Source organism: Erpetoichthys calabaricus, chromosome 13 (assembly GCF_900747795.2).
Source record: "Erpetoichthys calabaricus chromosome 13, fErpCal1.3, whole genome shotgun sequence".
NCBI classification, from domain to species: Eukaryota; Metazoa; Chordata; class Cladistia; order Polypteriformes; family Polypteridae; genus Erpetoichthys; species Erpetoichthys calabaricus.
The window spans coordinates 14697756-14723524 of NC_041406.2; the positions used below are offsets into that span (position 1 = coordinate 14697756).

The window sequence follows — 25769 nt, forward strand, 5'->3', positions numbered from 1 at the left end:
TTTGTCGATGCACCTTTGGCAGCAATTCCAGCCTCAAGTCTTGTTGAATATGATGCCACAAGCTTGGCACACCTATCCTTGGCCAGTTTGGCCCATTCCTCTTTGCAGCACCTCTCAAGCTCCATCAGGTTGGATGGGAAGCGTCGGTGCACAGCCATTTTAAGATCTCTCCAGAGATGTTCAATCGGATTCAAGTCTGGGCTCTGGCTGGGCCACTCAAGGACATTCACAGAGTTGTCCTGAAGCCACTCCTTTGATATCTTGGCTGTGTGCTTAGGGTCGTTGTCCTGCTGAAAGATGAACCGTCGCCCCAGTCTGAGGTCAAGAGCGCTCTGGAGCAGGTTTTCATCCAGGATGTCTCTGTACATTGCTGCAGTCATCTTTCCCTTTATCCTGACTAGTCTCCCAGTCCCTGCTGCTGAAAAACATCCCCACAGCATGATGCTGCCACCACCATGCTTCACTGTAGGGATGGTGCCAGGTTTCCTCCAAACGTGACGCCTGGCATTCACACCAAAGAGTTCAATCTTTGTCTCATCAGACCAGAGAATTTTCCTTCAGGTCCTTCAGGTGCCTTTTGGCAAACTCCAGGCGGGCTGCCATGTGCCTTTTACTAAGGAGTGGCTTCCGTCTGGCCACTCTACCATACAGGCCTGATTGGGGGATTGCTGCAGAGATGATTGTCCTTCTGGAAGGTTCTCCTCTCTCCACAGAGGACCTCTGGAGCTCTGACAGAGTGACCATCGAGTTCTTGGTCACCTCCCTGACTAAGGCCCTTCTTCCTCGATCGCTCAGTTTAGATGGCCGGCCAGTTCTAGGAAGAGTCCTGGTGGTTTTGAACTTCTTCCACTTACGGATGATGGAGGCCACTATGCTCATTGGGACCTTCAAAGCAGCAGAAATTTTTCTGTAACCTTCCCCAGATTTGTATCTCAAGACAATCCTGTCTCGAAGGTCTACAGACAATTCCTTTGACTTCATGCTTGGTTTGTGCTCTGACATGAACTGTCAACTGTGGGACCTTATATAGACATGTGTGTGCCTTTCCAAATCATGTCCAGTCAACTGAATTTACCACAGGTGGACTCCAATGAAGCTGCAGAAACATCTCAAGGATGATCAGGGGAAACAGGATGCACCTGAGCTCAATTTTGAGCTTCACGGCAAAGGCTGTGAATACTTATGTACATGTGATTTCTCCATTTTTTTATTTTTAATAAATTTGCAAAAATCTCAAGTAAACTTTTTTCACGTTGTCATTATGGGGTGTTGTGTGTAGAATTCTGAGGAAAAACATGAATTGAATCCATTTTGGAATAAGGCTGTAACATAACAAAATGTGGAAAACGTGATGCACTGTGAATACTTTCCGGATGCACTGTACTTCCTATTCCGGGAAACATACAGATTAACCTTTCCTTGTGCTGGCCCGTCAGGTCCTCTCCCACATACCTTCCTCCCGAAAGTAAAAAACATTTGTCTGGAAATGAACCCGGGTTCACCTGACGATATCCATGAGGTGTCAATCCTTTCCCTCGTGTCTTTTTCTGTGATGGCGTCTTCCTCTCTCCTCGCTCTGTCCTCTTCTTTTTACCCACCACCTACACTATTTACATACTGATAGCACCTCAACCTAACAGTCTGTTGGCCCTTCAAGCCAGGTGCTCCCCTCCCCCTGTACAATGGGCCGGCCTTACAAATTAAGATCATACCACTAAAACAGGAATGGGAAAAGGTACAAACTTACAGGGACACACACATATTCCAGACGACCGTTACACAGCACTTAACAGATTTAAATAATTTTTTGTATACTTCGCTTGAACAATCCGGTTGATATTGTGACTTCTCTCATCCCGCTAGAAATCATAGTTTGCTTGCAAGAGCGATACATTCATGCTAATCCAAGGGGCCGAGGGGAGGAGGAAGCATGACGTCAGGAGTGGGGAGCTGGGCAGTGCCCTCCTCACTCATGCGCCAGGCTCCGTTCGAGTCAGTCTACTTGTCACCATGTGTTGGAGCGCACCTTGCCTCTGCTTAGCTAGCGATACCTGCTTGTTTATTGGTTTTTAAAGTTTGTCCTGTGTGGGACGGCTAGTTTTTAATATTCTGAAAAGTCCTTTTTATTTCATATTTTACTAACCTAAACTTTAAAGTTAAACCTCTGGCACTTTTCTACCCTCCTCTGGCAGTTTACTGCTTACCTTTTCACCATTTTAGGTCATTAATTGTATTTCATCTGTTTAAATCTGAAGAAAAACTGAGGTATTCTAAAACCTTTGACTGGTAGTGTATATATTTCATTGTAAATTTACAAAAATTACTAAAATCCTCTTATCGCTTTGTCATTCTGGGGTATTGAGTGTTTTTTGATGAGGGGGAAAAAAGAATTTCAATGTTTTTAACAAAAGGCTGCATCATACCAGAACGTGAAGGGGACTGAACACTTTCTTTTATGGTGGGATGAAACTATAAATCTCAGATGAAACCCACAAGAACAAGGGGAGAACATGAAAAATGTTTAAGAATCAATCAGATCAGGAGCCACCCGGGAACCTTACCCATCCAGGGTGCCTGCCACATGTAAGGACAGGGGGAGACAACTTGCACACGGCTTAGTCTCAAACAGATGAAGAGTTTTTAAGTAATCAACACAAGTTGGGACACCTGTGCAAATTGTTTGCTTCAAGTTGCAAGGCTTCATTTCCTTGTAGGTTGGAACCTATTAGATGTTCCCTGACGAAGGCCCATTTGTAACTCTCTGATACAGTATTTCCTTTTTATTTCAGTTTTTGCTAACCTACACTTTAAATTTAAACCTCTGGCAGTTTACGGCTTACCTTTCTCACCATTTTAGGTAATTTATTGCATTTCTACAGATTAAATTTGAAGAAAAACTTAGGTGTTCTAAAACATTTGACTGGTAGTGTATGTATATTTTGGACTACTAGGGGGTCAAATCAGCCGCCCGACCCCGACACAGACAGATGGGGAACACACACATTTTTTATTTTTCTCTTTTTCCGTGGGAAATGCCTTCAACTGATTACATTTGAAGAGAATCTGGAGAAATTGAGGTGTTCTTAAACGTTTGACTGGTACTGTATATATATTTTGGACTACGAGGGGGTCACATCAGCCGCGCGACCCCGACACAGACAGACGGGGGACACACACGTTTTTTATTTTTCTCTTTTTCCCGTGGGAAACGCCTTCAACTGATTACATTTGAAGAGAATCTGGAGAAATTGAGGTGTTCTTAAACGTTTGACTGGACGTGTACACTCACTGAGCAAATCCTTAGCAATGCTACACTAACACTGGGTGGGACCTCCTTTCATTCTCAAAACGGCCTCAGTTCTTCATGTCATGAATTCAACAATATGTTCCATTAAGATTCTGGTCCATATTGACATGATGGTATTACACAATTTCTGCAGATCTGTCGATGGCACATTCGTCTCCTGTTCCACCAGAATTCCAAAGGTGTTGTGTTGGATTTGGATCTGGTGACTAGGAAGACCACAGAAGAACACTGGACTTGTTGTCACATTCATGAAACCAGTTTGCTTTGTGACATGATGCATCGTCATGAAGGATGTAGCCATTAGAAGAAGGGTAAATTGTGGCCATGAGGGGATGCCCATGGTCACCAACATCCAAGAGATGATTGATTGGGATTAACAGATCCAAAGTGTGCCAAGAAAACATCCCTGACGACATTACATCACCAGCCTGGAGTGTTGAAACAAGGAAGGTGGGAGGGGGATGGGGGCACGGTTTCATGCTATTACAGACAAAACAGACAAATGGGGCTATGCATACGAACTTAAAAGGTTTAAATAAAACAGAAATATACACTTTTATTTTTACTTCCTTAACTTGTGGAGGGTGTATCCTGTAGCAAAGCCCTAACTTTTTTCGTGAAAGCCCGTTTCAGTCAATAAGTCTTAAAAACAGGTGTAAAGATATTGACAATAAGCTACGCAAACCCACCAAGACATGCAATCGTTTAAATTAAGGCGTGAGTCGAAAAACACCATCCCATACTATTAGTTAATAATTAACACATTTCTATATGTATTGTAAGCATACAATACAGCTGATAATATGTTGCGCTTATTTATCTGGTGTACCGACATTTTTGCGCGTTTAACGGCTGAAATCTAACGTGGTTTGTGCCCTTCAGAATGAAAACAGTTAGCATTTACCTTTTTAATAAAAGGCGAGCTTTTAAGCCTGAGAAATCACCCCGTAAATGCACAATTTTTTTTTTTTTATATTTTTATTTTATTAATTTTCATTGTAATCATTCCATACAAACAGATCAATTTATAACCCAACAAATTTGAAGACAAATCAAACCCCACCCCTGAGAAGGAGAGCTTAGCTAAAGGAAAATTGCTTAAGGCTTTTTAATAAGGCAACATTAAACAAAAAAAAGGGAGAAGTAAATATCTATGTAAATAAGAGATGGAGAAGGGAGTTAAATGCGGTAATAGTTATTTCTCTTATTCTAAAATAATATTGATTAAATCCTGCCAGGTTTTGAAAAAATTTTGTACAGATCCTCTAACTGAGAATTAGATTTTTTCCAATTTCAAATAATATAAAACATCGGTTTCCCACTGACTTATCAGAGGAGAGTTAGGATTCTTCCAATTTAACAAAATAAGTCTGCGTGCCAAAAGTGTAGTGAATGCAATCACCGTTTGCTTGTCCTTCTACAATTCAAGTCCATCTGGAAGGACACCAAACACAGCTGTTAATGGGTTAGGAGGGATTGTGACCCCAAGGCTGTCTGAGAGGCACCTAAAAATTTTTGTCCAAAATGATGTTAGTTTGGTGCAGGCCCAGAACATGTGACCCAGTGAGGCAGGAGCTTGGTTGCAGCGCTCGCAGGTTGGATCCTGCCCTGGAAACATTTTGGACAGTTTTAAGCGAGACAGATGGGCTCGATATATAATTTTCAGTTGAATAATTCTATGCTTTGCGCATATAGAACTCGAGTGAATTCTCTGCTTTGCTACCTTCCACTCCTTTTCTGATATATTGATTAAGAGATCTTCTTCCCAATGTCCTCTTGGATCTTTGAAAGGTAGGGACTCTAATAAGATTTTATATAATGCGGAAATAGTGATTATTTCCTCGAAATTGAGCAGTATTTTTTCCAGCATTGTGGAGGGTGCAAGGTGGGGGAAATCGGGCAATTTCTGTTTAACAAAATTTCTAATTTGAAGATAGTGAAAGAAATGTGTAGCTGGGAGGTTGAATTTTGAACGTAATTGTTCAAAAGATGTAAATATGTTGTCTATATAAAGATCTCTGAGCATTTTAATCCCAAAACTTTTCCAGGTATTAAAAACGATATATTTGCGAAGGTTGAAAGAGGTGGTTCTCTTGCAGAGGTGCCACTGATAAAAGATTTTCCATCTTAAAATGCTTTCTAATTTGGTTCCATATTCTGAGTGAGTCAAGCACAATTGGGTGATTAGTATATTTGCGATAACTTTCATTTATTGGAGAGCAGAGCAGGGAATATAAAGAAGTACCACAGGATTTTACTTCTATTGCGGACCAAGCCTGTGTATGTTCATTTATTTGTGTCCAGGTTTTTATGGCTTGTATGTTTGCTGCCCAGTAATAAAAAACTGAAAATTAGGTAAAGCCATGCCACCTTCTGCCTGAGGTCTTTGTAGGGTCGCTCTTCGGATACGTGGGTGTTTTGAGTTCCAAATGAATGAGGTTATTGTTGAATCTAACTGTTTAAAAAACGATTTATTGATATATATTGGAATGTTTTGAAATAAAAAGAGAAGTTTAGGAAGGATATTCATCTTAACAATGTTAATTCTTCCGGCTAGAGTGAGATGAAGGGTTGACCATCTATGCAAGTCTTGCTTAATTTTTTCCATACAGACGCCAAAATTTTGTTGATAAAGAGCTTTATGTTTACTTGTGATGTTTACCCCTAGGTATTTAAACTGATCTGCTATGGTAAAAGGTAGGGTGTCTAATCTAATATTATATGCTTGTGAATTCACTGGAAAGAGTATACTTTTATTCAGATTAATTCTAAGACCAGATATCTTTTGAAATTCTGTTAGTGCTGTTAAAACAGCAGGGACAGTGTTTTCTGGGTCTGATATATATAAGACCATATCATCTGCATATAGAGAAATTTTCTGTTCCAGTCCTTCTCTGACAATCCCCTTTATCTGATAAGAATTTCGGCAGTGAACCGCCAGTGGTTCAATAGCGATTGCAAACAACAGTGGCGACAAGGGTAAATGCACAATTTTAATTGCCCATGTGTTAATATGTATGCTTACACAGTATTAAAAGACACTCAACAATTAACGTCATTTACCTTCGTTCCCGCGTTTGATAAAAGGCGAGCTTTTAAGCTTGAGAAATCACCCCGTAAATGCACACGTTTAATTGCACATGTGTTAATATGTATGCTTACACAGTATTAAAAAAAACTCAACAATTAACGTCATTTACCTTCGTTCCCGCGTTTGAGTCGTGCTGTAAATCTCTTCCTTGTTTTCAAGTGGTTACGTAGGAGGCGTGATGACGCGATACGCGACTCCGCCTCCTCCATTACAGTATATGGACAAAAAAGAGGTTCCAGTTATGACCATTATGCGTAGAATTTCGAAATGAAACCTGCCTAACTTTTGTAAGTAAGCTGTAAGGAATGAGCCTGCCAAATTTCAGCCTTCCACCTACACGGGAAGTTGGAGAATTAGTGATGAGTGAGTGAGTGAGTGAGTGAGTGAGTGAGTGAGTGAGTGAGTGAGTGAGTGAGTGAGTGAGTGAGTGAGTGAGTGAGTGAGTCAGTCAGTCAGTCAGTCAGTCAGTCAGTCAGTCAGTCAGTGAGGGCTTTGCCTTTTATTAGTATAGATTTTGTCACTCCAAAAATGAGCAAACATAAAAATAAAAAGTAATGAAAATCAATTAAAACACGCAAAAGCACACAAAATAAAGTCCAAATTAATTTAACTTACAAGATACCTTAAGAAAAGGACAAGTGTCAGTGTGTGCATCAGTCCAGATGCTATGTCTGTTATTTTCAATTTGGTATGGTATTGATAAAAGCAGTGTGAATGTTTGCAATGCGCCATTTGTTAGAATGACAAATTCAATGCAACAAATTGCTGGTGGTCCTTAAAGTACGATTTAAGCCATGTAAGAGCTTTTCCAACAATATTTAACTCATGCTCATGTCTAAGCAAAAGAATGTCAAGATGGACCCTATCAAAAGCAGCAGCGTGGTTAACTGGTTTAGTGGCTTTGTTGCCACTATGAGTGACATTTGGGTAGTGTCATCAACTGTGCCCAACCTGCTTCTTTACCAGACAAGAACCAGAGAACTAAAAGACGCTGAATTAACTATGGAAACTCCCGGAGGTATTGTGAGGGTCTGCTAGAAGACACTATCGGTCCACTGGGCTCTTTAAGTATACTGGAGAGAACAGCTTGTTTGGGGTCCATGACTTGTTTCTACGATGGTGATGTGGAAATGCAGGCAGGCCTGTGGCCACCAGAGGGAGCTTTAATTCTTCTATTGGATAAATTCCCAGGGATATGCGCAGAAGTACTGTGGATAACAACCTGGTCATAAAATAATAATAGCAATAATTCTTTACATTTATATAGTGCTTTTCTCACTATTCAAAGTGCTTTACTGTGTGTGGAGCCACTTCAGCCACCACTAATGTGTAGCATCCACCTAGATGATGTGATGGTAGCCATTTTTGTGCCAGTACACTCATCATAAATTAGCTGTTAGGTGCTGAAGGGGGGGTGAGAGAGAGAGAGAAAATTAGAGACAGGGGACGATTAGGGAGCCAGAATGACTAGGCCATGGTGGGCAATTTAGCCAGGACATTGGGATACACCCTGCTCTTTACAAAGGATGCCCAGAGATCTTTAATGACCACAGAGTGTCAGGACCTTGGTTTTGTTGTGTCTCTGGATCAAGGACTTTGTCACTAATAGGCCTCAGGTGGTTAGAATTGGAGATCGTATTTCAATCACACTGATTTTGAACACACGCACACCACAGGGTTGTGTGCTCAGCCCAACACTCTTCACGTTATTTATGCACGATTGCTCCACCATCCATGCCACAAATATAGTTGTGAAGTTTGCAGATGATACGACCATGGTGGGTCTCATATCAGACAATGATGAGAGTCACTATAGGGTGGAGATACAACACCTAGCACTATGGTGCTTAGCCAACAACCTCATCTTGAACACCAGCAAGACCCAAGAGTTCATTATGGACTATAGGAGGTCCAGAAGAACAGAACGTGCTCCTATATTCATACCTGAGGAGGCTGTAATGTGTGTGGACAGTATCAAGTTCTTGGGAATCCAGATCACATCGGATCTGACCTGGTCTTTGAACACATCTCACCTGGTAAAGAAGGCCCAACAAAGACTCTTCTTCCTTAGGAAGATGAGACATGCTGGATTCTCCTCTTGGCTGCTCACAAACTTCTACAGATCTGCTATAGAAAGCATTCTCTGTCACAGTATGACAGTGTGGTACGGCAGCTGCACAGCACAGGACAGGAAGGACTTGGCACGGGTGGTGAGAACAGCACAGGGGATCATGGGAAGTCCTCTCCTAGACCTGGACTCTGTATATGCTGGAAGGGGGCAGAAGAGGGCCAGATGTATAGCTGCGGACCTCACCCATCCGGGAAATGGACCATTTATCTATCTATCTATCTATCTATCATTTGTACCACTGCCTTCAGGAAAGCAGTACAGAAACATAAAAACACGTACCAGCAGACTGAAAGACAGCTTTTTCCCCAGAACTGTGAAGTCCATCTGCCCCTGCTGATACCCACACATGCGTACATCTGCCCCTAACCTGCCCCCCTGTAGACAAGCTCACACACTTTCCATAGTGATCAAACACACACACTCGTATTCCTCCCCTGCAGACCCACACACACTGATCACTGGTCTCTTCAAGCGTACTACCTCAGGAAAAGTCTGGACTTGATGATGTTTTATTGCTGCTGTCTTTTATACTCATTACGTTTATTTCATTATTTATAGTGCATTGTGTATTTAAGTATCCTGCCTTGAAGTCGAATCCTACCAACAAAACAATTTGTTATGTGTATACATAATGACAATAAAGAATTCTATCTATCTATTATATAGTGCCTTTCACATCTATCTATCTATCAGTTTTACAGCATAGTGTCCATGTCACTGCAGTGGGGCATTAGGACCCACATTCAAACCTCAGGGTAAGCGCCCCCCCCCCCCCCAGGTGGCCAAACCAAAACCTCTTCTGGCAACAACTCAAGCTTTTCCTAGATGGTCTGTCTCCCATCCATGTACTTGGCCATGCCTGAACATGCTTAGGTTCAGGTGGGTGGGTGACCTCTTTGGAAGTGCAGGTGGTATGGCTGTCAAACTTGGAGTTTTCACCTGAATGTTACAAATCACCAGAAGGACTAAGATGCGGAATAATACTCAATAACATTTTTGGCTTAAAAAACAGACGCATTCGGTACGTTTTAATGCATGTACATTAAAAGACGCAATAGCAGTCTATAACTATAAAATACACTTCACTTCAGAGTTTAAGATCATGTGGAAAATTAGTACACATCACAAATGAAACATACTAAATATGGTTGCATACTCCCAGAAACTATTTTTCTTAGTGAACAAGATGAAGAACAATGTAGATAAAGAACAAATGAGTTACGGAAACGTTCCCTGAAGCTCCTTGTTTTCCAATGTATAACTTACAAGTTCAAAGTACTTCCCAGGGTCCACGTCATAAAATTATAGACTGACAATAACAGGAACATCGATCCCATATATTTCAATTGTCAAATATGATATATTTTGTCACTCCAAGAATGAGCAAACATAAAAATAAAAAGTAATAAAAATCAATTAAAACATGCAAAAGCAAACAAAACAAAGTCCAAATTAATTTAACTTACAAGCTACCTTAAGAAAAGGACAAGTGTCACTGTGTGCATCAGTCCAATTGCTATGTCTCTGTTATATGCGATTTGGTATGGCATTGATAAAAGCAGTGCGAATGTTTGCAATGCGACATTTGTTAGAATGACAAACACAATGCATTTAATTACTTCATGCATTAAAAAAAATTTGGTAAGGGATTTGTAAAAGCATTCCTAATGTTTGTGATGCTTCATCTGTTGGAATGAAAAATGCAATGCAATTTATTACTACACATATCTGATGTGCCATCTGTTGGAATAAAAATGCAATGCAATTTATTACTACACATATCTGATATGCCATCTGTTGGAATAAAAATGCAATGCAATTTATTACTACAAATATCTGATGTGCCATCTGTTGGAATAAAAATGCAATGCAATTTATTACTACAAATATCTGATATGCCATCTGTTGGAATAAAAATGCAATGTATTTTATTACTACAAATGTTTGCTGCACCATCTGTTGGAATTAAAAATGCAATGTATTTTATTACTCCTATGTTTGATGCACCATCCATTGGAATGAAAAATGTAATTCATTTTATTACTAAATGCAACATTACAAAATACATTCCACTAGATGGCACACTGCAAACAATAACACAGAATATGTCTCTGTTGAAAATTTAGATTTCAGCCTGTTTTAGATACACAAACACTTGTTCATTTATTAAGGTGGATAGAGATATGTCTTGAGCTTCTGTAACTAGGCATGTCACTACCATTTGTATTGTGTGTGTAACTGTACGTGACAAATAAAATTTGATTTGATTCCTCCAGGAAACCCCAGCGCTTATTGATCTGCACAAGACAACATCCTTCATCGAATTTCAGCAAGTGCCAGTCCCTCTGCCTAAAGAAATCTCGCAGCGGAGCATTGTTCAACAATGGTGCAATGCTCAATGTTCATTTGCCCTTGGCTTCAACTAGACTGACAGCGGAGCGCCGCACTTTGCGTGTTCAAAATACCCATAAGCCATGGCGAACGTGTTGTATTGCCTCAGCTTCTATCCGTTGTGGTTACCGCGTCATTTTCATATTTTCTTTACTTTTTAATTTACCCTTGTACAATAAATAAACATTTTAGTATTTACATACATTCATAAAAAATAATAGTTGAATTAAATTAAAATTTGGATATGGATAGATTTGATATATTTTTAATAACACATTTAAGTTCAAATAGGAAAAATGTTAATTAACTCAACTTAAAAAAATAAATTATGTGTGAAAAACTGACGTAATTTTTTAAATAATTTGCTCCAGTGCTTCAGCTTTTTTTTCCAGTGGCGAAGTAACAAATGACGGCACCGTTACGATGCTTTTAGGAAACGAAACCCTTAACCTCCAATGAACTGCGCTGGAGATTAGCAATTTAAAAAAGTAAAATCTTCTATCTGTGGATTAATTAATTAATGAAGTTAAAGAAAACACAGTTTTCAATTTAAAGTAGAAATAACTTAGGTAGAAAAGTTTGGTACAAGGAAAAATTAAAATACAAAGATTTCTTTGTTTGAATGTGCTTTGGGCCCATACATCCCAAAATTGGTCTAAGTTAGATTTTTATTTATTTATTTATTTTAATATTTGGTTATGCGGTGTCATAACAATAAACGGCGGATGGCTCTGCGCGTTTTGCCGAAACGGTGTGTTCGGAAGTGACACCCACACTTTAAATTAGCTGCTTATTAAATCATTGACAAGTTGCACAGGTCACAAAAGCGTGCGGCCAGATGAGTGCCTGGAGTAGACTACGAATAATAAAACAAAGCTTTGGCTTGCACGGCCCAGCTGACCGCAGAGGAATGCGCGCTGCTGATGCAGCACAGCATTGCGCATGACTGCCCGCGAGTGATTAGAAGCGGCTGCCCGTCACTTCCTAAAGTAATAAAGCGGTCGCGCAATTACAACAAGCGCTGAAACGGCTTATCAACACGACGCAATTATCGTACGTCTATTACATTTAAAACGAAATGTATTATAATAATAATAATAATAATAATAATAATAATAATAATAATAATAATAATAATAATAGAACGTTTGATCAGCCCTGCATTCATATTGGAGCGACTGTCCACAAAAGTCCGTCAAAGTAACGTTAGCTGTTTCTCTTTGTTACAGCTGCAGGAAATGACCATAATAATAAAAAAAAAGGTCCTAGTAAATGACGGGGTGGTTGGGGGTTTGTATTGCATGGAGGTGCATTCCAATGCCCTGCTGAAATGTGCTGCCTGGGGGTTTCACACGGTCTGAAGACCCTTTATTCAGGCAGAAACTCGATCTCATCATGTCCGAGACACGGACAGCTGCGGCTGGAGCGGAGCGCCCCGGTTTACATCACCCTGGAAAACCTGCGCACGACTTGAAATGCCAAAACGGCTCGTTTTGTCAGCATGTGGTTAATTGGTATGACTTGGTAAAGAAAACACGGTGCAAATGTTTTTATTATTAGATTAAAAAAATGTTTTGTTAACCTTATTTTTTTTACTATCACTATGAGGCAATAACCCTTAAAGCCCCTCGAGGATGGAGGAAAGTGACAGACAGATTTCAGCAGCATTACTAAAGCGGAAAAGATTTTTTTTTCTTTATTTTTTATTATTGGCGCTTTCTTTAAGTTTAGATAACAGAAAACAATGGCATTATTCACACAAAATAACTGAGAAAGCTAAAATGATGCAATGTCAAGAGAAACTATAAACTCATATTCACAAGCTGCAATTAACAAATAATTTTTTTTTTGGTTTGAAACTGTCTGAAAGTGAGATGGCCCAGTTGGCATCCGGGCTGGGATAGATGATTCCTTTCCCGGCTGGGATGCCTGTATAATGGAGGATGTGGAGGGACGGGCATCCCAGCTGGGCCGGTTGGTGATACCTTTTCTAGATTGGGAAGTTGTCATAATAGAAGGATAGGGGGTGACTGCTTCACATGGCTATGTGTCCCCCTAATAACACTGGGTGTGCATCCTTACCCTTTTGGACACCTGCAGAGCTTCATGGGAGTTGTAGTTCTGGTGAGCCCCCATAGTATATATATATATATATATATATATATATATATATATATATATATATATATATATATATATACTGTATGTACACAGGAGGTCCTCGGGTTTCGACACAGTTCCATTCCTACAACACTGATGTAACCGAATTTTGGTGTAAGTGGAAACACACCCTAGCCTAAGTCACTTACCTATCCTAACACATTTGCAAAATCATAATCTAGAACATAAAAATCCAACTAAGCTACAGAAAAAGGAAAAGGACATAAATATACTGTACTGTACACTGTACTGTAGTAACAGAAAATATGAGTAAAAAAAATCCTTACCTTTATTCCTTCTCACGTCTCATTTTTTTAAAAGTTTTTATGGGAGTGAGCATTGTAAACTCGAAACGTTGTATGTCGAGACGTTGTAACCCGAGGACCCTCTGTATATATACTGTTTAATAAAGTATTTATCTATCTATCTATCTATCTATATTATATATGTTGCATAGTTTAATGTCAAATAATGCAAAGAGTACGCGACACGTGTTTCGCCCTCATTTGGGCTCATCAGGCCTACACCCTCACTGCACCCCTCTAGAAGCCTCTTTACGTTGCGCCATGGCGTGTAGTTCATTTATTTGACAGCCTGGAGATCGGGGTAATTACATTCTATGATCTGCTTCTTGTAAGTGAGAGGGCACCGTGGCGGATGTTTGCCGACTTGCAGACCAACCACAAGCGTTACCTGGTAGGTAACCTCCCATAAAATCAGATTGTGATTCAGACTACGAATATACAGTACTGTGCAAAAGTTTTAGGCAGGTGTGAAAAAATGCTTTCAAAAATGGAAGTGTTAATCATTTATTTTCATCAATCAACAAAATGCAGTGAATGAACAAAAGAGAAATCTAAATCAAATCAATATTTGGTGTGACCACCCTTTGCCTTCAAAACAGCATCAGTTCTTCTAGGTACACTTGCACACAGTTTCTGAAGGAACTCGGCTGGTAGATTGTTCCAAACATCTTGGAGAACTAACCCCAGATCTTCTGTGGATGTTGGCTTCCTCACATCCTTTTGTCTCTTCATGTAATCCCAGACACACTCGATGATGTTGAGATCAGGGCTCTGTGGGGGCCATACCATCACTTCCAGGACTTCTTGTTCTTCTTGACGCTGAAGATAGTTCTTAATGACTTTGGCTGTATGTTTGGGGTCGTTGTCCTGCTGAAGAATAAATTTGGGGCCAATCATACACCTCCCTGGTGGTATTGCATGATGGATAAGTATCTGCCTGTATTTCTCAGCATTGAGAACACCATTAATCCTGACCAAATCTCCAACTCCATTTACAGAAATGCAGCCCCAAACGTTCAAGGAACCTCCACCGTGCTTCACTGTTGCCTGCAGACACTCATTATTGTACCGCTCTCCAGCCCTTCGATGAACAAACTGCCTTCTGCTACAGCCAAATATTTCAAATTTTGACTCATCAGTCCAGAGCACCTGCTGCCATTTTTCTGCACCCCAGTTCCTATGTTTTCATGCATACTTGAGTCGCTTGGCCTTGTTTCCACGTCGGAGGTATGGCTTTTTGGCTGCAACTCTTCCATGAAGACCATTCTGGCCAGACTTCTCCGGACAGTAGATGGATGTACCTGGGTCCCACTGGTTTCTGCCAGTTCTGAGCTGATGGCACTGCTGGACATCTTCTGATTTCGAAGGGTAATAAGCTTGATGTGTCTTTCATCGGCTGCACTAAGTTTCCTTGGCCGACCACTGCGTCTACGATCCTCAGCATTGCCCGTTTCTTTGTTCTTCTTCAAAAGAGCTTGAACAGCACATCTTGAAACCCCAGTCTGCTTTGAAATCTTTGTCTGGGAGAGACCTTGCTGATGCAGTAGAACTACCTTGTGTCTTGTTGCTGTGCTCAATCTTGCCATGACATGAAACTGTCTTCCACAACCTCACCTTGGTAGCAGAGTTTGGCTGTTCCTCACCCAGTTTGAAGCCTCCTACACAGCTGTTTCTGTTTCAGTTAATGACTGTGTTTCAGCCTACGTGTGACATTGATGATCATTAGCACCTGTTTGGTAGAATTGGTTGATCAGACACCTGACTAGAATCCTACAAAATCCCTGACTTTGTGCAAGTGGACCTATAAGAATTGGTGCTGGTTTGAAGGCAAAAGGTAATAACACCAAATATTGATTTGATTTAGATTTTTCTTTTGTTCGCACACTTTGCATTTTGTAAATTGATAACAATACACAATCATTAATTATACAGTGGTGTGAAAAACTATTTGCCCCCTTCCTGATTTCTTATTCTTTTGCATGTTTGTCACACAAAATGTTTCTGATCATCAAACACATGTAACCATTAGTCAAATATAACACAAGTAAACACAAAATGCAGTTTTTAAATGGTGGTTTTTATTATTTAGGGAGAAAAAAAATCCAAACCTACATGGCCCTGTGTGAAAAAGTAATTGCCCCCTTGTTAAAAAATAACCTAACTGTGGTGTATCACACCTGAGTTCAATTTCCGTAGCCACCCCCAGGCCTGATTACTGCCACACCTGTTTCAATCAAGAAATCACTTAAATAGGAGCTGCCTGACACAGAGAAGTAGACCAAAAGCACCTCAAAAGCTAGACATCATGCCAAGATCCAAAGAAATTCAGGAACAAATGAGAACAGAAGTAATTGAGATCTATCAGTCTGGTAAAGGTTATAAAGCCATTTCTAAAGCTTTGGACTCCAGCGAACCACAGTGAGAGCCATTATCCACAAATGGCAAAAACATGGAACAGTGGTGAACCTTCCCAGGAGTGGCCGGCCGACCAAAATTACCCCAAGAGCGCAGAGACGACTCATCCGAGAGGTCACAAAAGACCCCAGGACAACATCTAAAGAACTGCAGGCCTCACTTGCCTCAATTAAGGTCAGTGTTCACGACTCCACCATAAGAAAGAGACTGGGCAAAAACGGCCTGCATGGCAGATGTCCAAGACGCAAACCACTGTTAAGCAAAAAGAACATTAGGGCTCGTCTCAATTTTGCTAAGAAACATCTCAATGATTGCCAAGACTTTTGGGAAAATACCTTGTGGACTGATGAGACAAAAGTTGAACTTTTTGGAAGGCAAATGTCCCGTTACATCTGGCGTAAAAGGAACACAGCATTTCAGAAAAAGAACATCATACCAACAGTAAAATATGGTGGTGGTAGTGTGATGGTCTGGGGTTGTTTTGCTGCTTCAGGACCTGGAAGGCTTGCTGTGATAGATGGAACCATGAATTCTACTGTCTACCAAAAAATCCTGAAGGAGAATGTCCGGCCATCTGTTCGTCAACTCAAGCTGAAGCGATCTTGGGTGCTGCAACAGGACAATGACCCAAAACACACCAGCAAATCCACCTCTGAATGGCTGAAGAAAAACAAAATGAAGACTTTGGAGTGGCCTAGTCAAAGTCCTGACCTGAATCCAATTGAGATGCTATGGCATGACCTTAAAAAGGCGGTTCATGCTAGAAAACCCTCAAATAAAGCTGAATTACAACAATTTTGCAAAGATGAGTGGGCCAAAATTCCTCCAGAGCGCTGTAAAAGACTCATTGCAAGTTATCGCAAACGCTTGATTGCAGTTATTGCTGCTAAGGGTGGCCCAACCAGTTATTAGGTTCAGGGGGCAATTACTTTTTCACACAGGGCCATGTAGGTTTGGATTTTTTTTTTCTCCCTAAATAATAAAAACCACCATTTACAAACTGCATTTTGTGTTTACTTGTGTTATATTTGACTAATGGTTAAATGTGTTTGATGATCAGAAACATTTTGTGTGACAAACATGCAAAAGAATAAGAAATCAGGAAGGGGGCAAATAGTTTTTCACACCACTGTATTTCTAAAAGCATTCTTTGTTTACGGCATTTTTTCACACCTGCCTAAAACTTTTGCACAGTACTGTTTATATACACGCATAGGTGTGATCCCAATCTGATAATATTTAGGTGGTTACCCACCAGGTAACACTTCTCGTTGGTCTGCCAATCCTCTCAGTTACAAGAAGCAGATCACAGACATGATACATAGTGCCTGCCAAATAATGCAAAGAGTACACGACGCGTGTTTCACTATAAACTATAAAATCATATTCACAAGCTGCAATTATCCATCCATCCATCCATTTTCCAACCCACTGAATCCGAACACAGGGTCACGGGGGTCTGCTGGAGCCAATCCCAGCCAACACAGGGCACAAGGCAGGGAACCAATCCCGGGCAGGGTGCCAACCCACCGCAGGACACACACAAACACACCCACACACCAAGCACACAGTAGGGCCAATTTAGAATCACCAATCCACCTAACCTGCATGTCTTTGGACTGTGGGAGGAAACCGGAGCGCCCGGAGGAAACCCACGCAGACACGGGGAGAACATGCAAACTCCACGCAGGGCGGACCCGGGAAGCGAACCCGGGTCTCCTAACTGCGAGGCAGCAATGCTACCACTGCGCCACCGTGCCGCCCAAGCTGCAATTAACAAATCATTTTTTCCCCTAATTGGGGCTCATCAGGTGATGCACTTGCAGCTGGAATTGCAGTAGAAGGGGTGTCTACAAAGTATGTACGTTGAATACTTATGCACAGTCAGAATTTCTTTTTTTTTTGTCTTAATTATTGTTTGTGCCACAATAAAAATATTTTGCACCTTCAAAGTGGTAGGCATGTTGTGTAAATCAAATGGTGTTAACCTCCCAAAAATCCATTTTAATTGTAGGCTGTAATGCGACATAGCAGTAAAAACACTGAGGGGGGTGAATACTTTCACAAGGCACTGAATTACTTGTACACTTTGCAAAATTTGGTTGGGTGTGATAATAAAGTGGTTAATTTATGTTTAGAAAAATCAAATGTATGTCACTGGCACAGAATCACTTATCAAGTCAGGATACAACACAGCAATCTCGCCATATAAGATGTTTCCAGTAGGGGGGATAGTGAGGACTGGACAGGGAGAATGTTTGAACGGTTTTGAACCATTTTCTGGTGGCAAAATTAGTTTTTAGGATAAGCTTAGCTAATTTGCACAAGGCAGATTGAAAGCAAAAGCAACAGCTAATGAAAGAAACGTTCATTTTGACTGCCGTCTACAATACCTTGGAGGACAAGCCTGGGTGCTGCAGAAAACCAGTCCTGTCCTGGGACGTGTCCTGGGGTTACAGAATGAGGTGTTCACTTGCATTTGGAGGTCCCTGTAGCAGGCTGCTTTTGTAGTCATCTGGCCTGTAAAGTGCAAAGCAGGGAAATTCATAAATGTAAAGCCGAAAGAATATTGGCGTCAACAGTCACAGGCCATCAAATCATTCAGTTAACAGCGGCTTGGGAGATGGAGGCCTGACGTGTGGCCACACCTTGACTTTGCATTATTCGGATCATTGAAGAATCCATCATTATATGTCTCTATCTATATCTACAGATCCGTGATTAAAAAATTCCTGAATTATGTCTATCCCAGCAGCACGGGATGTAAGGCAGGAAACAACCCTGGAACCATCCATCCATCCATCCATCCATCCATCCATCCATCCATCCATCCATCCATCCATCCATCCATCCATTTTCCAACCCGCTGAATCCGAACACAGGGTCACGGGGGTCTGCTGGAGCCAATCCCAGCCAACACAGGGCGCATATCAGAAAACAAAGCCCGGGCAGGGTGCCAGCCCACCGCAGAACCCTGGAACCTAGAATCTTATTTTCTTGAGAAACCGTGTCACACGTCGATGCTGTGAACCTCCCGTTTCACCTCATCCTGAAGGCATTCTTCAGAGCGGAGGACTTTGTGGGCTACTGGAGTGAACTGAAGCCACTGTCATGTTTGGGAAACCAGCTGGAGGTGATGTGTGACTTGTGATATGATGTGTTAACCATTTGAAAAAGTGCAGACTATGCATACGCGCCTTGATATTGGGAAAGGCTCTATATACATACCGTATATACTCACGTGGTCTTGAAACCCGAAAAATCGATCATAAAATCAGACCCCAACTAATGCGCCTGTTCAAAAATGCAACACTTAATTTATTTTTTTTACATCTTCTTGCCTCCTCCAATCTCACATCAGTTTCTCAAACGCATCGAATTTTGTTGCGGCAGCACAGTTACCAATTTTTTTTGCTACTTCAACAACTTTTAATTTAAAACCAGCTTCATATTTTCTTCTAATCGAACGCTCCATCGTAGATAAGGGATGCTCTTACGATAAAAGGTGTATGAGGGTGTGAGATACAAAAAACACAAATCAGTGGAAACGTCACTTCAGAATAGTTCGGGTATTACCGTGTGGTCATGTAGGCACCAGAGAGAGAGAGAGGTTAGGCGCACACGCTAATACAGCGCATTGCCACAACCACATAGAAAATAAAGACTGTGCGCTCCATGGTTACTCTCTCAGGTGGGTGCTAGCATATCATAATCTCTTAGACCAATAGTGGGAGTTTTCCGCATTCAACTTATTTGACCAACATTATAAAATACCGGAAATTATATGGTAAAATCAAGCACCAGCTTATCTGCGGGAGAACTTATCCACGAGTATATACGGTAAAAAAAAGGTATTATTATTATTATACTAGACAAAGAGCCCGTTTCGACAACGGAAGATGAAACGGGCACGTGTTTGTGTCAGCAGTGTATGAAGAACAAATGATAAGTAACGAAGAAGTTGTTTTGTAATGATTGTAGTCCGCTTTACTCATTACTGTACAGGCTTGTACTGTTAGTTGATGAATTTTCCAGGCCTATAGTATAATATTGAATGATGAATGTTCCAGTACAATATGGAATACAGTAGTAATAAGTATAAGCACCATAAACCTGATATAGGTGTATTGAATGAATGCGTAATTGAATCAGAATGCGTAATTAGGCCTCGAGCTGTAGTCGAAATCGTCTTTCAGGCCTCTAGAGCTTTAATCGAAGTCGCCTTTCTCTTTGAATTTTTGCAGCCGTAAATCCGCCACCTGCCGCGATGTTGGGGTTGGATGCCGGTCTCGTAAGGTTTTTCGGGCAGCTGCTCAGAAAGCGACCGCGCATTCAGATTCGGATGGACATGAGTGAGTGAGTGAGTGAGGAGGCAGGCGAATTATGTATTAAGATTGTCACACATGTGCATCAGAGGATCACCTTCTGGGCTCATCGGAGATACGCAATACCCCGTTGGGATGAGAGGTGGCGTTCTTGCACACAGTCTTGATTGCCTTTCATTTCCCTCACAGTGCAGAGAAAACATCCAATGAGAGTGTCTGAGATCGAGAAGCCCCGCCCCTTGTGGCCCAGACAGTATAAAAAGCTGAGGAACCCTGACAGGTGGCATTGTTTTTTAGACAAGAACAGAGCTTCCCAAAGCCTGACCCCCCCCCAACCTTTAAGCCGTGTTTTCAAAGGGAATCCCCTTTAAAGCAGTTGTTGCACCCTCAAGTGTCTTTTTATTTTGTCCGTAAAAATAATTTTGTTTTTTGCATTAAACGAGGTGCCCCAACTTTTCTTGGGGACATTATCAAATTTGTCTCATCGAAATCAATATAAAGGCAATGCCTAAGTACACGGTGTCACTAAAAATGACACTTAGTTGGCCTATTGTGCACCAACAGAAGAGTCAAAGCACTATAAGCCATACCATGGACTGAATAATGGATCCATGGATTCACGCTGTTTAGGCCAAATGCAGCAGAAACCGAAGTCTGTCACTTCAGGTAAGACCGTGCATACCCTCATCTTCTAACTTTCGTACACTCGTGTGACTTCCAGTTTCCGTTTATCATAACATAAATGTGTTTGAGATGTCAGAGGAAATTTTTTTTTTTTTTTATTGAGATCACACAACATTCCATACAAATAAATCAATTTTTACAAACATAAGATTGAAAACAAATCAACCTCCACCCCTGAGAAAGAGAGCTAAGCCAGCAGAGTAAAACTTAAAGCTAGTAAAAATAAGTAAATGGATGAATTAATAAGTGAATAAAGATAAATGGAGAAGAAAAAAAAAGTGGAGAGAATCTGCTTCCTCAGTGCTTTATTCTAAAATGGTATTGATCAGATCCTGCCAGGTTTTGAAAAAGTTCTGCACAGATCCTCTAAGTGAGAATTAAATTTTTTCCAGTTTCAAATAGATTAATAGATAGCCAATAATTACCCCTAAATTCTTTACTTCTGTCTTGACTTTTAAGCTTACCCTCATTATATCCATTTTTGCCAACCACTAAGATTTCTATTTACTCCTTATTTAGTTTGACAAGATAGATAGATAGATAGATAGATAGATAGATAGATAGATAGATAGATAGATAGATAGATAGATAGATAGATAGATAGATAGATAGATAGATAGATAGATAGATAGATAGATAGATAGATAGATAGGGAAGGCACTATATGATAGATAGATAGATAGATAGATAGATAGATAGATAGATAGATAGATAGATAGATAGATAGATAGATAGATAGATAGATAGATAGATAGATAGATAGATAGGGAAGGCACTATATGATAGATAGATAGATAGATAGATAGATAGATAGATAGATAGATAGATAGATAGATAGATAGATAGATAGATAGATAGATAGATAGATAGATAGATAGATAGATAGAAAGATAGATAATAAATAGATAGATATATAGATAGATAGATAGATAGATAGATAGATAGATAGATAGATAGATAGATAGATAGATAGATAGATAGATAGATAGATAGATAGATAGATAGATAGATAGATAGATAGATAGATAGATACTTTATTAATCCCAAGGGGAAATTCACACACTCCAGCAGTAGCATGCTGATAAAGAAAGTATTAAATTAAAGAGTGATAACAATGCAGGTATAACAGACAGTAACTTTGTATAATGTTAACGTTTACCCCCCCGGGTGGAATTGAAGAGTCGCATAGTGTGGGGGAGGAACGATCTCCTCAGTCTGTCAGTGGAGCAGGATGGTGACAGCAGTTTGACAGGCGTTCTGTGAAAAGGCAATGGCAAAAGTACGAGGAAAAATAGAAGAATTTCAGCAAGTACCAAATGGAGGCAAAGAAAAACATACTATTTGTTGGTTTAAACAGTTACATAAGCAACAAAAGGAAGTTGATCGAGTGACATAGCGTGTTGGAGAAACTTGAAAGCTCAAGTTCACAAAGTTGCACAGTGCCCGAAATAAAAAAGTTGTCAAGTGTCAAAGTCGGGGTGAAAAGGCGACTCGTAGCCCAAAGTCTGAGTGTCACATGAAAGCTTATTAGGGTACTGTGAAAAAAAATATAGGCACACAGTGTGAAAAAAGCACGAAATGTCAACTTTAATCTCTAAATTTCCACTTTAATCACGTAGTTTATTTTGTCATTAAAGTAGAACATCATAAACTTCATCTTAACATCGTTTAATTTACTAGTTTCTCAAATCCCATTGTAACTAAAGTTGCACATTAAATGCTTTGTTCTGTATTTGATCTTCTATGTGCTCTATGTGTGTGAATCACTACCTGCTTCTTAAACGGGCTTTCTCTTTCTCCGACAGGACACAGAATCCATTACGTTCGTAATATTACAGCTCTCTGAGTAATTAAAATACTGAGAAGTATACGTGATATCATTTTCATGATGATATGAGTTAAAGCATGTTATTAAACATGGGAACACGGTGGCACAGTGATTGTTCATGTCTTACAGCAAGATGCTTGCTGCGCCATGCGCGACCTTCAATGAAATGCTTCATTACAGCAGTACTGTCTCTTTCAAACGTACTAACCTCCAATTCCTGTCCTTACTTTTCTTTCTCCAAATACCCAATCGCCACACAATCAGCTCTGCAATAGACATGAAGCCATCTGTAAGCTTAGAACGCCGATTCTTCAAAATTTTTAAGGAACATCGAAATATCTTCATAATGTTTAATTATCTGCAGTGGGTTGGCACCCTGCCTGGAATTGGTTCCTGCCTAGTGCCCTGTGTTGGCTGGGATTGGCTCCAGCAGACCCCCGTGACCCTGTGTTCGGATTCAACAGGTTGGAAAATGGATGGATGGATGGATGTTTAATTATTCTATCCATCTATCCTTCCAGTGTTGCGCCAGCCACAGCATGAAAACAGCGCGAGGCAGGAACAATCCGTGAACGAAGCTCAAGCTCGTTAGCACTGTGGCACTGTGTAGTTAAAGTTTAATCTGTATAATATAATCAACATATTTTGCTGCATTTCATCTTAAAAATGATATCGTCATCATATGTAAATACACGCTTTATAAAGTGGCTCAGGTTGTGCAATATTATAACTATCATAAGTACAATTACCTCACGGTAACTTGCAAGTAGATAGATAGATAGATAGATAGATAGATAGATAGATAGATAGATAGATAGATAGATAGATAGATAGATAGATAGATAGATAGATAGATAGATAGATAGATAGATAGATAGATAGATACTTTATTAATCCCAAGTTGTTCACGTACAAACAGTTCTACAAGTAGCACTTGAGCCGCCGTCGTAGATGTGGATCTAAGAAAGGGTAACCACACAGGAACAGTAGCACTGCTTTGACGCTGGGTGCCGCCAGTCTGCAAACCCTAACGGAGACCTTGCGTACAACAGGGTATGAGGTACTGTGGAAAAGTGCGTGGCTTTACGCCAAGTGTAGGTTTTACACATCATGATCTGAACATGGAAACGTCCTTACGCAACATTTCTGTGCGTACGCAACATTTATACATGAGGCCCCTGGACTTTGGGGTGATTGGTGCTGCGACACTGGGATGTGTGTGTTCACTTATTGTAAATATTAGCTGTAAATAAACGCGTTGTGGTGCTTTAACGATGTCTGCCTGTCTGTGTCGGGCTGTTTCCCACAGTGGGAAAAGGTGATTCTCATACAGAGGTGTGACAGATATAACCTTCTTTATCTTGAAGTACTTCCTACATTGGTTCCATATTCTGAGTGAGTGAAGCACAACTGGGTTGTTAGTATATTGGCGATAACTTGTACTTATTGGGGTACAAAGCAAAGAATATGAAGAAGTCCTGCAGGATTTTATTTCTATTGCGGACCAGGCCTGTGTCTGTTCATCTAATTGTGTCCATGTCCAGGTTTTTATCGCTTGTATATTTGGTGCCCAGTAATAAAATTGAAAGTTAGGTAGAGCCATGTCACCTTCCGCTTTAGGTCTTTGTTGTTGGAGGAAAATTTAAATACCTTTAGGAAACTTAACAGAGGCCCAGAGATGACAAAATGTCCACACAGTTCCTTCAATGGGGGACTGAGATTCAGACCCAGGATATATGAATTGCGAGGCAGCAGTGCTAACCACTGCACCACCAGGCTACTCCTAATCAACCAACCCAAGCAAAGCGACACTAGACTTACACTTGAAAAGTAATGGGTAGCATTCACTTAGGGGATCAAGTGACCAGTGGGATTATGTGGAAGGCTTTTAAGAATGAAAACACAGCTACTATCCAAGCATTCTTTGTCTTTAGAGCTGGTGGGACCTACCAGGGTGCAGACATATAAAGAAATGCATTAACCCCCCCCCCAAAAAAAACCAACCCCCTGGAACCAAATCAATGGGAACAAAAGTCCAGATCCTGTAAAACAATTACACTTTGTCCTTTCAAGCCACTATGACCTCAGGCTAGCAGCTCATGGTCCACAGAGTCTATAATTTGGCCATTCAGTAAGGGAAGAACAAAAGAAAGCCATCAATTTGCACAAGCGCCTTTGGGAACTTTCCACCCTTGCCTGCAGTTAAACTTCCATAAGTATTTATTAGAGATCAATGACGCTCAAACAACTGTTTAAGCGATTTACTGCCGGCGTAACCGTCCACCTTCTTGAACAAACGGCCTGCGACTTTTAGAAGGGATCAGCCGGTAATTATGGGTGTGCGTTGGTGTTTGGTAAGGAGCCCTCTGAGGTGGTGATCTGGGGGGTTATCTGAACAGTGAATTTCATTAAAGAGCAAGAAGTACCTCTTGGGCATGCAGTGTAAAGGGTTCAATTGGTGCAAAGTTCTATTATTTTTTTATTAAATCCTTTTATTTATACAGTGTCCTCTATAATGTTTGGGACAATGACACGTTTTTCTTTGATTTCCAATTGTGCTCCCCGGGTTTAAATTTACAAATCAAACAATTCAGTGAACATTGCAGACTTTCATTGAAGGGGATTTGCAGACATTTTGGTCACACAACACTTTTTCTACACGGTCCCCCCAATTTCAGGGCACTATAATGTTTGGGACACAGCGATGGCAGGTCTGTTAAAGCCGTTGTCCTATTTAGGACTTTGTCGCATATGGCACGCAATGACTGCTTGACGTCTGCCATTCATAGACCTCAGTGGGTGCTGTGGGTCTTCTCTGGTGATGCTCTGTCAAGCCTCTAATGCAGCCATCTTCAGGTCCTGCTTATTTTGGGGGGCTTGTCCCCATAAGGGTTCTCTTTAGCATAAGGAAGACCTGCTCCCTTGGATTGAAATCGAGTAACTGGCTTGGCCATTCAAGAAGTTTCCATTCTTTACCTTTGATAAACTCCTGTGTGGCCTCAGCAGTACAAGTGGATCATTGACTTGTGGTAGGATGAAGCATAGGGTTTCGGTTAGGCATATTATTGGAACTTGAGCAGATCCACATACCTCAGAATTCATTGTGCCGTCAGCAGTTCCATCATCAATGAA

The 25769-nt window shown here is 40.6% G+C and overlaps 1 protein-coding gene and 1 long non-coding RNA gene across 4 annotated transcripts in view; one reads left to right on the top strand and one right to left on the bottom strand.

The window, feature by feature from the left end:
* Positions 1 to 25769, top strand: part of LOC127530050 (uncharacterized) — a 451280-nt gene that overhangs the window by 86433 nt on the left and 339078 nt on the right. The window lies entirely within an intron of this gene.
* The window catches only part of LOC114663997 (A disintegrin and metalloproteinase with thrombospondin motifs 16), a 301817-nt gene that overhangs the window by 65359 nt on the left and 210689 nt on the right, over positions 1 to 25769 (bottom strand). For all 3 annotated transcript variants that reach the window (XM_051935635.1, XM_051935634.1, XM_051935636.1), the window contains one exon: positions 18194 to 18320. In XM_051935635.1, coding sequence (XP_051791595.1) covers positions 18194 to 18320 — 127 coding nt within the window. The remainder of the gene's footprint in view (positions 1 to 18193; positions 18321 to 25769) is intronic.